This window comes from Lutra lutra, chromosome 5 (genome assembly GCF_902655055.1).
Source record: "Lutra lutra chromosome 5, mLutLut1.2, whole genome shotgun sequence".
In the NCBI taxonomy this organism is placed as follows: Eukaryota; Metazoa; Chordata; class Mammalia; order Carnivora; family Mustelidae; genus Lutra; species Lutra lutra.
In genome coordinates, this window is record NC_062282.1 from 152,658,037 (window position 1) to 152,673,120 (window position 15,084).

Sequence of the window (15,084 nt, forward strand, 5' to 3'; positions counted from 1 at the left end):
GCACCAGCCTGGGCCTTCGTGCACCTCTCTCAGGGCAGAGTTTGGGGTGCACGTCTTGGGCTCTGAAACAATGGCGCGTGTCAAAGAGCATGGGCTGGGCCTTTGTACCTCTCTCAGGGGAGGATGAGGGGCGCGCGCATCTCAGGCGCTGTAGCAGGGCTCGCGCGTGGCTCCCATCTCCTCACAGGGGCCAGAACCCAGGCAATCTCGGGCGCGCTGGTGGCTCAGGGACCAAGACCTCGTTTCTCCACCGCACTCTCTCTGGCTCAGCGCCAGGGGAGGCTGTTCTGGGACCGGGGACTTAAGCCCCTGTCCCTAGCCACCTGGATTCCCACAATTTCCCCCACCACAATCTTTTGCTCTTTTAGAGTGCTTTCAACCAGTCTCCAAGTTAATGCTGGTCCCCAGACGCAGGGCATTCTCGCTCATATTAGGGGTATTACTTTCCAACCTGTCACCTCTGGTGGCTCCCTCCCCTTTTGTTTATCTTCCGATATCAGTCCACCTTTCCCACTCCGCTTTACTTGCCCACTGGCGTCTTCTGCCCCTGTAGAGATCCAGATGTGTGTAATTCTGACCTCAGACTGATTTCATGGGTGATCGGAGTTCTTTGGTAGGTTGTCAGCTCACTTTAGGATACAGGTTGAAAAGGCACCTCCTCCTACTTCCCCGCCATCTTTTCCCCCCTCTGGAGCTCAGTTTTCAATGTGAAAACATTCACATTACCATGGGCCAAGCCTGTCTGAAAACTCAGGGCTCTTGGCAATTTCCTCATTGGAAGAAAGCACTCAGAACTCTGGGGGGCAATCATGCAAGGAGGACACACCATTGGAGAGGAATGCCAGTGTGGTGGGTAACAAGCTGCACCATAGCTCCTACAGCTCAACATGAAATTTGTCCTACAGACAGGACTGGAGTCCTTTTCAGCAGAAACCTGAGTGTTTGGATGTGAGGTCTCATCTCCAAGATCATCAGGAGAGTCCCTTAATGAGGCTGTACAAGAAAACTCCTCAGCAAAGAGTCAGTCTTGAATTAGAAAGTGTTTTAAAATTTGCATTTGTGCACACAGAGATAGTAGATGTCTTAAGGGAAATTACCACAGCAAGCAGCCATAACTTGTGGGATTGTCAAAGCCCACCAGCCAACACTGTGTGTGTAGCCCCCAGAAGGAGAGTCCAGTGGGTAATCCCAACCAGTTCTCCTTCCCAATTCTGCCATATGAAATGCTTGCAATCTTTTTTTTTATGATTTTATTTATTTATTTGACAGAGAGATCACAAGTAGGCAGAGAGGAAGGCAGAGAGAGAGAGGAGGAAGCAGGCCCCCCACTGAACAGAGAGCCCGATGGGGGCTCCATCCCAGGATGCTGGGATCATGACCTGAGCCGAAGGCAGAGGCCTTAACCCACTGAGCCACCAAGGCACCCCAAATGCTTTGCAATCTTATTGCAGGGTTCAGCTTACAAGAGAAAGCTCATGGGAGAGCTTAAATACTTATAGCAATAATCACAGCAAAGATAATCAAGTACAAACATAAGTACTGACTTAAAAATCAGTAGGATATTATTTGGAAAGCTTGTGTAACTTAAATGTTGCAGTGGATGAGGGACAGGGATTTTTTAGGTATGCAGTTAGTGGTGAAAGATATGGAAAATGGGGGAAAACGCACTTTTCACTGCTGTTAAGACAATTAAATTGCTCTTGACCTTGAAGACATATGTATTGAGGATGTGTCGGTCCTCAGGATTGAACAGTATGGAGAGTTGGCACAAGTTTGCTTCTGCCTGGGGACATCCCCGGTGGGACATCATGCTCACCCAATCTGGGTGGAGGAGTATCCATATTTGCCAGGTCCTGACTGAGCAACCCTCATAATATCCTTCTGCTCAAACCCCTCCATCCATAACCTGCCGAGAAGCTGACTACTAGTAGCACAGCTACAGAGCATTCATCAGTGGTCTCCTCTGAGCCTCTAACATGTGCACATCTCCTCAATGAGCACCTTTCCTGCTTTTCTTTTCAACAACTTCATTGGGATATAATTTACACATTCTATGATTCATCCCTTTAAAGTTTTCAGTAGCTTTGAATATATTCACCAAGTTGTACACCCATTATAATCAGATTTAGAACGTGTTCATTATCCAAAAGATATCCTGTACCTCTTGACTACCTCTCTTTTCCCTCCTACCATTTGCCCTTCCAATCTAGGAAACTCTCAATATATTTTCCGTGCCTAAGGATTTGCCTTTTCCGGACATTTCATATGAATAGAATCACAGAATTCATGGTCCGATGGGCTGTCGGCATCCACAGAGCATAATGTTTTGGGGTTCATCCATGTTGTGGGTGGTATTAGTACTTCATTTTTTTCTTGCCCAATAGCAATCTATTGTATGGATAGACCACTTTTCTTTATCCATTGAACAGTGGGTGGACAACTGTGTGAATTCCACCTGAGGGGTTATTGTAATAAAGTCGTTGTGAACATTTGCATGCAGGTTTTACCTAGATGTACATTTTCATCCCTCTTAGGTATCCACCTAGGAATGGAACTGCTGGGTCATTTGGTGACTCTGTTTAGATTATTTTATTAGTTTTATTGGGAAAGAATTGGCATACATCACTGTGTGAATTTAAGACATACAGCATGATTTATATATGTTGTGAAGTAATTACCACTGTAGGTTCAGCTAACATCCATCATCTCAATAAAAGGAAAAGAAAGAATAAAAAAGAGAAAAAGTTCTCCATGTGATGAGAACTCAAGTTATAGTCCCTTGACAACTTTCCTATAAATCATACAGTCATATCTGTATATTAGGTAGTCATTAGACAGACTGTTATCTGTAGTGATCAGGTGGTACACTATATCCCTAGTACTTACTTATCTTATAACTGAAATCTTGTACCATTTGAAAACTTCCTCCAATTCCGCCTTCTCTCCCTGTGATAAATTGAATCCACAAGTGTGTTCTCTTTTTCTATGAACTTATTTTATTTTAATTTTAGATTCCACACACCGGTTAGAACATGCAGTATTTGTCTGTCTGATTTATGTTACTTAGCATAATGCTTTCAGTGTCCATACATGTTACAAATGGTAGGATTTCCTCATTTTCTATGGTTGAATATGTTTAAATTTTTGACAAACTAGCAAACATTTTTCCAGAGGCTTGCTGTTTGTCACCTAAGTACCTTTGCAGGGAGTTGGGTGTGGATCTGATGCCCTCAGTTTGGGTTACCAAATCTGATGATTCCTCTGCCACCCTATGTGCTGGGCTCTCTTAACTCCCCTGTTTTTCCTATTTCTGCAGGTCACTCCATTGCTCAGTGATGTGACACAGCCCACCCACTCTCTTCACACCCCACTACTTGCATCCTCTGCCTCTGATACGCCATACAATATAGGCTGGAGTGTCCTACCTAAGGAGGTTGCCATAAACACGGAAAATGCCTTGGGAGGAGGGAAGTTGCTGGAGGTAGTCTCTGTGGTCAAGGAGACCCTGAAGACAGCATCCAGTGCCCCAGTGAACATTGCTGTGACTGGGGACTCTGGCAATGGCATGTCCTCCTTCATCAATGCACTGCGGGGAATTGGGCAGGAGGAGGAGGACTCAGCTCCCACTGGGGTTGTGAGGACGACCCAGATTCCCACTCGCTACTTTTCCTCCCACTTTCCCAACGTGGTGTTGTGGGACCTTCCCGGAATAGGGGCAGATACCCAAAGCCTGGGGAACTATCTCCTGGAGATGCAGTTTAGTCTGTATGACCTCATCATCATCATTGCATCAGAACAGTTCAGCATGAATCTCGTGAAGCTTGCCAAAATCATCCAGGGCCTGGGAAAGAAGTTCTATATCGTCTGGACCAAGCTGGACAGGGACATCAGCACAAGTGCCCACTTGAAGGAACGACTCATGAAGAATATTCAGGAGAATATTCTGGAAAATCTCCAAAAAGAGGGAGTGTGTGAACCCAACATATTCCTGGTCTCTAGCTTTGACCCCTTATTGCATGACTTCCCCAAGCTTAGGAGCACCTTGCAAAGGGACATTTCTGACACCAGGTACCATGGTCCCCTAGAGAATCTGTCCCACACTTATAAGAAGGCCATTAATGACAAAGTGATTACTTGCAGGAAGAAAATAGCCTCAAAGTCTTTTGACACCCTTGGTATCTGGAATGCAGATGATCTGGAGCAAAGTCTGATGGCCTACCACTTGCTCTTTGGTATAGATGATGAATCTCTCTGGCAGATGGCTCAGAGTATGGAGAAACCCATAGAGGAGTACAGGGCCCTTATGAAGTCTCGAGATCTAAACACTGTCTGCAGAGGGGACTGGCCATTTTCTTGCATGAATTGTAATGTAGTCTCTTGCTTATGTTTAATTCTGAGGTGTATCCCACTGTTAGGTGGTTTTGTTTTCAACTCCCTTAGAAAGTGGAAACACAGACGCCTCCTTGAAATAGTTGCCAAGGACACCAAGGACATCCTGAAGAAAATCCTGGCAGACTCCATCATCTGAAGAAGTGATGTCTCAGAAGCCTCCTTCTGAAGGGAAGTCAGGACATCTGGGGTCCTTTCCACACATCCTTTCTCAATTCTCAGTCAAGCTCAATTACTTTCACTTTCATTGATTGTCAGTCCCTTGAGGCATATGAGATGACTTGCTCATTTTGAACTCATGTCAGGAAATACCCAAATATGTTGTGTTTTGTCATTTATTAAATGAGCCTGCATCCAAAGGTGGAAGAAAATATCTGCTCAATGTGACATACAGTCTCATTCTGACATCCATTTCTCACTTAACTTTAACACCATTTCTCTGATGTCCATGTTCTTTCACTTCTCATCTCACAGTCTGTGGACTCACACAATCTTGACCTCCTGGTAGGTCAGTGGTAGACACTTTAAGATGACCTCTAACATTTCCTCCTATTTTCATGGCTGTGTTTAAACCCTTTCCCTGGAGTGGTTAATGGAATATGGCAGCAATAAATGAATGTCCAAAAATTCCAGAACTTTGTTATGAAAAGTGCATCTCTGTCTTATAAACACTCTGTTCACTGGCTCTGCCTTGCTCCTGCTCCAGCTCTGTTTTCCTCTCTCTCTCTCCATCTCCCTCTCCTCTTTCCTCTCCAGGCCTAGTTACCATAAAAATTTTGGAGAGGTCCTGAGGAATCAGAGGCCATGTGGAGGATAGCAGAGGCAGCCTACATTAACTGCTGGTCATGTAAATGTGTCATCTGGAGAGTAAATCCTTCAACCCCAGCAAGACCAGGAGATGCAGCCCAGCTGATAGCTTGACTGCCATCTCAGGAGAGACCCTTATCCAGAACCACACAATTAAAACTGTTCCTGAATTTCTGGCCCTCAGAAACTATAAGCAAATAAACACTTGTTTTAAGCCACTAAGTTTCAGCATAATTTGATCCACAACAACAGATACCAGATAATACCATCAAGAAGCTCCTTACAAAATGGCCAGGTGTGAGTGACCTCCTCTCTCTGTGAGAGTCACTCCTGCATGTACCCAGCATGAAGGAGCTGTACCCTCTCCAATCACAGCTCTTTCCTCCTTGGCCCCTGGACATGTCCTTCCTTGCTACCTACTGAAGGACCAGCCTCTGCCAACATTTTCAGGTCATTTCATCCAGCCTCAGGCCATGCAGAGTTATCCAGTTTGGGGAATCTATATTTAACAAGAAAAAGGCAGGAAAAAAAAAAGAAGAAGACAAGAAAGAGCTAGATAGCTACATACAGCCATGCTCAGTAGTTGGAGGGAGAGTAAATGACAGTAGAATGTGAGCACTCCCCTGAGGAAGAGCAGGCTAGGGTTCTCCCTGAAGGTGTTCTGTGAAACACCTCTAATTCCTGCTCTCACTTGGACTACTTGCTCTCCCAACCTGGAGCACAGGCCTTGCTCATATCAGTCCATTCACTAAGTGGCATTGGTGCTTCTGGATTTCCTGTTCCCTGTTCATTTACATTGCATCCATTTTCAGAGTGAGAAAAAAGTTCTCTGTGTGGTAAACTTTCTAGTCTTTGTATTTTCAAATTAATGCCATTGTTTTGTGATCGCTTTCAATAGTTTAACTGAGTAGAGGATTCCGGACACAACATCATATTCTCTTAGAACTATGAAGATCTATCTCCTTCTAGCATGCCACATTGCCAGTAAAAAGGCCAATGCCAATTCCATTCACATTCCTTGGATGACCACCTGGTTGTCTCCAAGGAAAATTGTAGGAACTCTTCATCCCTGGCTTTCAGAAATGTCAGCAGGGACTAGTGACCTGGAGCACTTCCATTAACACTGATCATTCAGAAGGTTACATAAATTAATCTGTAATGTCAACATTATACCAAAAGATTAATTACTCGCCATATATCTGTGTTTCAGTCCTTTCCACACTGTGTAGGTAAACTTAATTATCTGTTTTCTGCCAATACCTGTCCTCTCTTTTTCCACAATTATGAAGACTGCTGCTAGGAGCACATGTCCATGCCTTCTGCACATATTTGCAGAGTGTCTCTTAAGTGTAGTCTTAGAAGTAGAAATGCTGAATCCTGAGGCACATGAATGTCCAATTTTATGATTGAGCCATATTGTTTTTTTCAAAAAGAATGTATTGATTTACAATCCCAGCAGCCATGTTTCAGAGAGTCTATCAATGTACATTCTCACCAATACCTGAATTTGTCCAACTTTTCAAATTTTGCCACAAACTAATTAACAATATCATATCATAGTGCACAGAGATGAATTTGTCTCACTACTTGTGGTAATTTCTCTATTTTTCTCTGTACGTGTTTATTTTTCTATGAACATTCTGTACATGTCTTTTGCCCACCTCCATGCTGGATAGTTTCAGGGTTTTTTTTTAGTGACTTCTGGAATTTTTAACATACTTTCCTTCCATTGATCATTAGTTGATTACATTTATACAAAAATCTCCAGATTTGTGGAGATTTCTAAACTTTCTTTTTGCATTTGTTTTCATGAAGAGAAGCTTTTCACTTTAATGTAGTCAAAGGTATTACATTGGTCAGTCTGTGTTATACAGCTGCCATCTTGGTATCTTTATACCACTATCATCTCATTTAAGAAAACTTTCTCTAGGAGAAAAAGGAGGAGTTAAGATGGCAGAGGAATAGGGGAGTCTAATTTCATCTTGTCCCTGGGATTCAGCGTGGTAGTTATCAAATCATTCTGAACACTTGCAAAATTAACTGGAGATCTTAGAAAAGAATTGCTGAGATTCTACAAATAAGAAAGCAACCATTTGCAAGGTAGGAGGTGCAGAGACATGAATCCGGAGATATATATCAGAATATAAACTTCTGGGAAAGAGCCTGACTTAAGGAGGTTACCAGAAAGTATTTAAGCAGTAGAAACACAAAATCAGAACTTTTGAAGTCTGTGTGGGTGGGAGACATCCTCCCTGGGAAGCTCAGGTAGTGAAGCAGGGCAGAATATCAGGTGGGACAGCATTGTCTCAGGATCCCCATGGCCACAAAAAGAATGGGGGTGCCTGAGTGTGACAGAGTTCCCAAACATCAGAGTAGGGAAGTCTGCTGCAAACAGTTGAGTTTAGAAGCTGGCTTTCTAGACAGTGTTGCCTTAAACCACAAACTGCTGCTTGGTTGGGGGTCCACTCCCCAAACAGGGGCCAAGCAAAGGGCAGAAGCCCAGTGAGACACCCCTTCCTCCCCTGAGGAGGGGTGGGGGCCTGTGCTACAGGATCTGATAAAGTTTGGAGACTTGAAACAAGGTTGCATGCCTGAGATAAAAAATGTTCTGTCACAGGATAGGTGAGCATAGAGTTCAGATGGAAACCAGGGAGACAAGAGTGATTGACTGCTTTTCTGTGAGTGGGGTGTGACCTTTCAGCTCTGGGGCTAGGGATTGGGGTGGTACCATTTTTATCCTCCCCATTGGTGCAGAAAGCCTTCAGGTAGCACCACCTAGTATAATCCACAGCTGCTTGCACTGAACCCAGCACACTGGCAAGGGTGGGTGGTATATTTCACCCAGGAAAGACACCTGAGAATCAGTGCAACAGGCCCCTGCCACAGAAGACCAGCAGGAACATGAAGCTATAACTATAAACTATACTATAAACTAAACTATACTATAAACTAAACTATACTATAAAACTAAACTATAAACATAGTTTACTGATTATACAGAATTGCAAAACTTAAACTCTTGGGTAAAACAGTATATAACATTCATCTTTTTTTTTCTTATTCTATAGTCTTTCAATTTTATATTTTTTTTCCTTCTTAGCTATTTTTTATTTTAGCAATTCCCTTTTTAAGTCTTTTTTAATTTTTATATTTAGATTTTATATATATATATATATATTATATATATACATACATATATATGTACATACATACATATATATGTATGTATATATATATATTTTTTTGTTTCCTTTCAGTGTATTCAATTTTATTTTTTATATATATAAAAGTTTTTGTTTCTTTCTTATTTTGGGACATAATTTCCTCAAACAAACAGCTCAAAATACACCCAGGATCTAGTTTACTTTGTGTTCTGTTCTCCTTCTTGTTTGATTATTTCTTTCTCTCTGCCTCTCTGTCTTTCTCTCTCTCTCTCTCTCTCTCTTTTTTAATTTGTGTTCTCTTTTGATTTCCTTAGTGCATATATTTCTTGTGTTATTACTAGTTTTACATTTTTCTCTCTCTCTCATCTATTGTTTTCTGGACACAATTATGAGATGGAAAAACTCATCCCAAAAAAGAACAAGAGGCAGTTCTCACTGAGAGAGATTTAATTTGTATGGATATAAGTAAGATATCAGAAATAGAATTCAAAACAATTATAAAGATGGTAGCTGGGCTTGAAAAAAAGCATAGAAGACACTAAAGAATCCCTTACCAGAGAAATAAAAGAACTAAAATCTAATCAGGCCAAAATCAAAATCGCTATTACCAAAAGGCAATAAAAATGGAGCCTCCAAGTGCTAAGATAAATGAAGCAGAAGAAAGAGTTAGTGATATAGAAGACAAAATGACGGAGAATAAGGAAACAGAATAAGAGAGATAAAAAACTACTAGATCACAAAGGGAATATTTGAGAGATCAGTGATAACATAAAGCTAAAACTATACTAGAAGGGTCTCAGAGGAAGAGGAAAGAGGGGTGCTGAAAGTTTATTTCAACAGATTATATTTGAGAACTTCCCTAATCTGGAGAAGGAAACTGGCCTTCAAGTCCTGGAGGTACAGAGAATTCCCTTTAAATCAATAAAAATATGTAAACAACTAGACATAATAATGAAGCTTGCAAATTTCAGAGATAAATAGAAAACCCTGAAAGCAGATCAGGATGAGAGGTCTTTAACTTACAAAGATAGGAACATAAGGCTGGCAGCAGACATGTCCACAGAGACCTGGCAGACCAAAGGACTGCCATGATATATTCAAGGTGATGAAAGAGAAAAATATGCAGCCAAGAATACTTTATCCAGGAGGAGTCAAGATGGCGGAGTAGTAGGAGGCTGAAGAACATCAGGGAGCAGGAGATCAGCTAGATAACTTATCAAACCATTCCAAACACCTACAAATCCAACAGGAGATCGAAGAGAAAAAGAGCAACAATTCTAGAAACAGAAAATCTACCACTTTCTGAAAGGTAGGACCAGTAAAGAAGTGAATCCAAAGCGATGGGAAGATAGACCTCCGGGAGAGGGGCCAGCTCCCAGCTCCTGGTGGAGCAACAGAGCACTGAATCAGAACTTTTAAAAGTCTGCTCCACTAAGGGCATCGCTCCAGAGGCTAAACGTTGGGTGAAGCCCACGTGGGGACAGCATAGTCTCAGGTCCCACAGGGCCAAAGAAGGATCAGGGGTGTCTTAGTATCGCAGACCTCACAGGTATTAGAGCAGGGAAGCTGGCTACAGAGACAGAGCCGAGAAGTGAGCGCTCAACTTGGGGTTACCTTGAACCATAAACCATGGCACAGGCCACTGCTTTGTGAGTGGTGTCCCAACAAGATCCAGGGAGACCCCCCCCCCGGAAAAGCTCAGGGATCTGTGAGGTTCAGAGACTCCAGGTGGAGCTGTGTGCCAGAAACTGAGATGCTTGGTCACAGGCTGGGTGAGCTCAGAGCGGAGCCGGAAGCCAGGTAGACGGGAGTGATTGAGCACTTTTCTCTGAGGGCGCACTGATGAGTGGGGCCCTGAGCTCTCTGCTGCTCCGGCAGGAGATTGGGAGGCTGCATTTTCATTCCCGTCCTCCAGAACTCTACAGAAAGCATTCAGGGAAAAAAAGCTCCCCAAAATGAACCTGAGCGGATTACTTAGCCTGACCCCTGGTAAGGACGGTGCAATTCCACCTCCAGCAAAAACACTTGAGAATCACTACAACAGGCCCCTCCCCCAGAAGATCAACAAGAAACCCAGCCAAGACCAAGTTCGCTTACCAAGGAGAACAGTGGAATTCCAGAGGAGGAGAAACAAAGCATGGAATTCATGGCTTTCTCCCCATGATTCTTTAGTCTTGCAAAGTTAATTAATTGCTTTTAACTTTATTTTTTTCTTATGCTAAACTTTTTTCAAATTTTATACTTGCTGGCGAGGATGCAGAGAAAGGGGAACCCTCCTACACTGTTGGTGGGAATGCAAGCTGGTGCAACCACTCTGGAAAACAGCATGGAGGTTCCTCAAAATATTGAAAATAGAACTACCCTATGACCCAGCAATTGCACTGCTGGGTATTTACCCTAAAGATACAAACGTAGTGATCCGAAGGGGCACGTGCACCCGAATGTTTATAGCAGCAATGTCTACAAAGCCAAACTATGGAAAGAACCTAGATGTCCATCAACAGACGAATGGATAAAGAAGATGTGGTATATATACACAATGGAATACTATTCAGCCATCAAAAGAAATGAAATCTTGCCATTTGTGATGACGTGGATGGAACTAGAGGGTATCATGCTTAGCGAAATAAGTCAATCGGAGAAAGACAGCTATCATATGATCTCCCTGATATGAGGGAGAGGAGATGCAACATGGGGGGTTAAGGGGGTAGGAGAAGAATAAATGTAACAAGATGGGATTGGGAGGGAGAGAAACCATAAGTGACTCTTAATCTCACAAAACAAACTGAGGGTTAATGGGGGGAGGGGGGTTGGGGAGGGTGGGGTTATGGATATTGGGGAGGGTATGTGCTATGGTGAGTGCTGTGAAGTGTGTAAACCTGGCGATTCGCAGACCTGTACCCCTGGGGATAAAAATATATGTTTAAAAAAAATAAAATTAAAAAATAAATAAAATAAATAAAAGAGAAAATTAAAAAAAATTTTTATTCTTTCCTCTTTTAATGTTTTTTAAGTAGTTTATCTTAATAATACCTTTCATTTAAAAAAAATTTTGAAACTTCATTATTTTAGTCATATTTTATCCTTCATTGTATCTAACATTATTTTTGTATACACATAGGGTTTTTTCTTCTAAAATATTTGGGGTACAACTACTTCTAATAGATTAAAATAAACTGTAAATCTAGAACCGGGCTTGTTCTAGTCTCAACCTGAGCAAATTCTCTCCACCCTTCTATTTCTTTATTCTCCCAACCAACTTATCTTATAAATTCCTTTTTTAGAAATTAAAAAAAATTTTCATCTTTATAGTCATATTCCATCCCTTCATTGTGTTTACCCTTATATATGTTTTTCATTCTTTAAAATTTTGGGAAGTATTTTCTTCTAAGAGACCAAAATACTCTCAAAATTAAGTGGGTGACCCTGTTCTAGCCACCAGTCACATATAAAAAAGAATAAATATATATATATAATATATAAAATATAAAAAGAATATATATATGTTCTTTTTTATATTTTTTCATTATTTGTTTTCTTTAAATTTTTTTTTTCTGAACTTCTTTTTACCTTTTCTTCCCCCCATGATTTGGGGTCTCTTCTGATTTGGTTAAATCACATTTTCCTGGGGTCTTTGCCACCCTTTTAGTATTTTATTTGCTCCTACAAATATTCTTATCTGGACAAAATGATGAGGCGGAAAAACTCACCACAAGAAAAGAACAAGAGGCAGTACCAAAGACTAGAGACCTAATCAATACGGACATTGGTAATATGTCAGATCTAGAGTTCAGGATGATGATTCTCAAGGTTCTAGCCAAGCTCGAAAAAGGCATGGAAGATATTAGAGAAACCCTGTCTGGAGAAATAAAAGCCTTTTTTGGAGAAATAAAAAAAACTAAAATCTAACCACGTTGAAATCAAAAAAGCTATTAATGAGGTGCAATAAAAAATGGAGGCTCTTAAAATTAGCAAGACAGGAAATAACGTGTGTTGGAGAGGATGTGGAGAAAGGGGACCCCTCTTACACTGTTGTTGAGAATGCAAGTTGGTACAGCCACTTTGGAGAACAGTGTGGAGATTCCTTAAGAAATTAAAAATAGTGCTTCCCTATGACTCTGCAATTGCACTACTGGTTATTTACCCCAAAGATACAGATGTAGTGAAAAGAAGGGCCATCTGTACCCCAATGTTCATAGCAGCAATGGCCACGGTCGCCAAACTGTGGAAAGAACCAAGATGCCCTTCAACAGACAAATGGATAAGGAAGATGTGGTCCATATACACTATGGAGTATTATGCCTCCATCAGAAAGGATGAATACCCAACCTTTTTAGCAACATGGACAGGACTGGAAGAGATTATGCTGAGTGAAATAAGTTAAGCAGAAAGAGTCAATTATCATATAGTTTCACTTATTTGTGGAGCTTAACAAATAACATGGAGCACATAGGGAGATGGAGAGGGGAAGGGAGTTGAGGGAAATTGGAAGGGGAGATGAACCACGAGAGACCATGGACTCTGAAAAACAACCTGAGGGTTTTGAAGGGGTGAGAGGTGAGAGGTTGGGGGAGCCAGGTGGTGGGTAGTATGGAGGGCATGGATTGCATGGAGCACTGGGTGTGGTGCATAAACAATGAATTCTGTTATGCTGAAAAGAAATTTTTAAAAAATGGAAGCTCTTACTGCTAGTATAAATGAGGCAGAAGAATGAATTAGTGATATAGAAGACAAAAAGCCAGAGAATAAAGAAGCTGAGCCAAAGAGAGACAAACAACTACTGGACCATGAGGGGAGAATTTGAGAAATAAGTGATACCATAAGACAAAACAACATTAGAATAATTGGGATTCCAGAAGAAGAAAAAAGAGAGAGGGGAGCAGAAGGTATATTGGAGAGAATTATTGCAGAGAATTTCCCAACTATGGCAAAGGGAACAAGCCATAATCAAAATCCAGGAGGTGCAGAGAACCCCCCTCAAAATCAGTAAGAAGAGGTCCACACCCCATCATCTAATAATAAAATTTACAAGTCTTAGCGACAAAGAGAAAATCCTGAAAGCAGCCCGGGAAAAGAAGTCTGTAACATAAAATGGTAAAAATATTAGATTGGCAGCAGACTTATCCACAGAAGCCTAGCAGGCCAGAAAGAACTAGCATGATATATTCAGAGCACTAAACGAGAAAAACATGAAGCCAAGAATACTATACTCCAGCTAGGCGCTCATTGAAAAAGAAGGAGAGATAAAAAGCTTCCAGGACAAACAAATACCAAAGGAATTGCAAACACCAAACCACCTCTACAGGAAATATTGAAAGGGGTCCTCTAAGCAAAGGACAGACCAGAAAGGAACAGAGGACAATATATAGTAACAGTCACCTAAAAGTAACAGACCAGAAAGGAACAGAGACAATATATAGTAACAGCACCTTACAGGCACTAAATACAATGGCACTAAATTCATATCTCTCAATAGTTACCCTGAATGTAAATGGGCTAAATGGCCCAATCAAAAGACACAGGGTATCAGAATGGATAAAAAAACAAAACCCATTGATATGCTTCCTTACAAGAATTCATTTGAGACCCAAAGACACCTCCATATTTAAAAGTGAGGGGGTGAAAACAATTTATCATGCTAATGGACATCAAAAGAAAGCTGGGGGTGGCAATCCTTATAGCAGATCGTTACATTTAAGTCAGAGACTATAATAAGAGATGAGGAAGGACACTATATCATTCTAAAAGGGTCTGTCGAACAAGAATCTAACAATTTTAAATATCTATGCCCCTAACATGGGAGCAGCTAATTATATAAATCAATTAATAACAAAATCAAAGAAACACATACGACAATAATAAAATAATAGTATGGGGCTTAAACACTTTCCTCAATGAAATGGACAGATCCTCCAAACAAAAGATCAACAAGGAATAAAGGCCTTAAATGACACACTGGACTAGATGGTCATCACAGATATATTCAGAACATTCCATCCCAAAGCAACAGAATACACGTTCATCTCTACTGCACATGGAACATTCTCCAGAATAGATCACATCCTGGGTCATAAATCAGGTCTCAACCAGTATCAAAAGATTGGGATCATTCCCTGCATATTTTCAGACCACAATGCTGTGAAGCTAGAACTCAATCACAAGAGGAAATTGGGAAAGAACCCAAATACATGGAGACTAAAGAGCATCCTTCTAAAGAAGGAATGGGTCTATGGACATTGGAGAGGGTATGTGCTATGGTGAGTGCTGTGAAGTGTGTAAACCTGGAGATTCACAGACCTGTACCCCTGGGGATAGAAATACATTATATGTTTATAAAGAATGAATGGGTCAACCAGGAAATGAAAGAAGAATTGAAAAAAATTCATGGAAGCAAGTGATAATGAAGACACAACAGTTCAAATCTGTGGGACACAGCAAAGGCAGTCCTGAGAGGAAAATATATAGGGGTACAAGCCTTTCTCAAGAAACAAGAACGGTCTCAAATACACAACCTAACCCTACACCTAAAGGAGCTGGAGAAAGACCAACAAAGAAAGCCTAACCCAGCAGAAGAAGAGAAATAATAAAGATCAGAGCAGAAATCAATGAAATAGAAACAAACAACAAAAACAAAAACAAAAACAAACCACCAATAGAACAAATCAATGAAACTAGGAGCTGGTTCTTTCAAATAATTAATAAGATTGATAAACCCTGGCCAGAC

General features: G+C 41.2%; 1 protein-coding gene across 7 annotated transcripts in view; it reads left to right on the top strand.

Annotated features, from left to right (window-relative positions):
• The window catches only part of LOC125100147 (T-cell-specific guanine nucleotide triphosphate-binding protein 2-like), a 303,876-nt gene that overhangs the window by 252,756 nt on the left and 36,036 nt on the right, over positions 1-15,084 (top strand). For 5 of the 7 annotated variants that reach the window (XM_047730079.1, XM_047730080.1, XM_047730081.1 and 2 more), the window contains one exon: positions 3,317-5,021. The exons of the other annotated variants lie outside the window; for them this stretch is intronic. In XM_047730079.1, coding sequence (XP_047586035.1) covers positions 3,317-4,528 — 1,212 coding nt within the window. In that variant the 3' untranslated portion in view covers positions 4,529-5,021. Of the gene's footprint in view, positions 1-3,316; positions 5,022-15,084 lie in introns of those variants that run through there. 7 annotated transcript variants of the gene reach the window in all.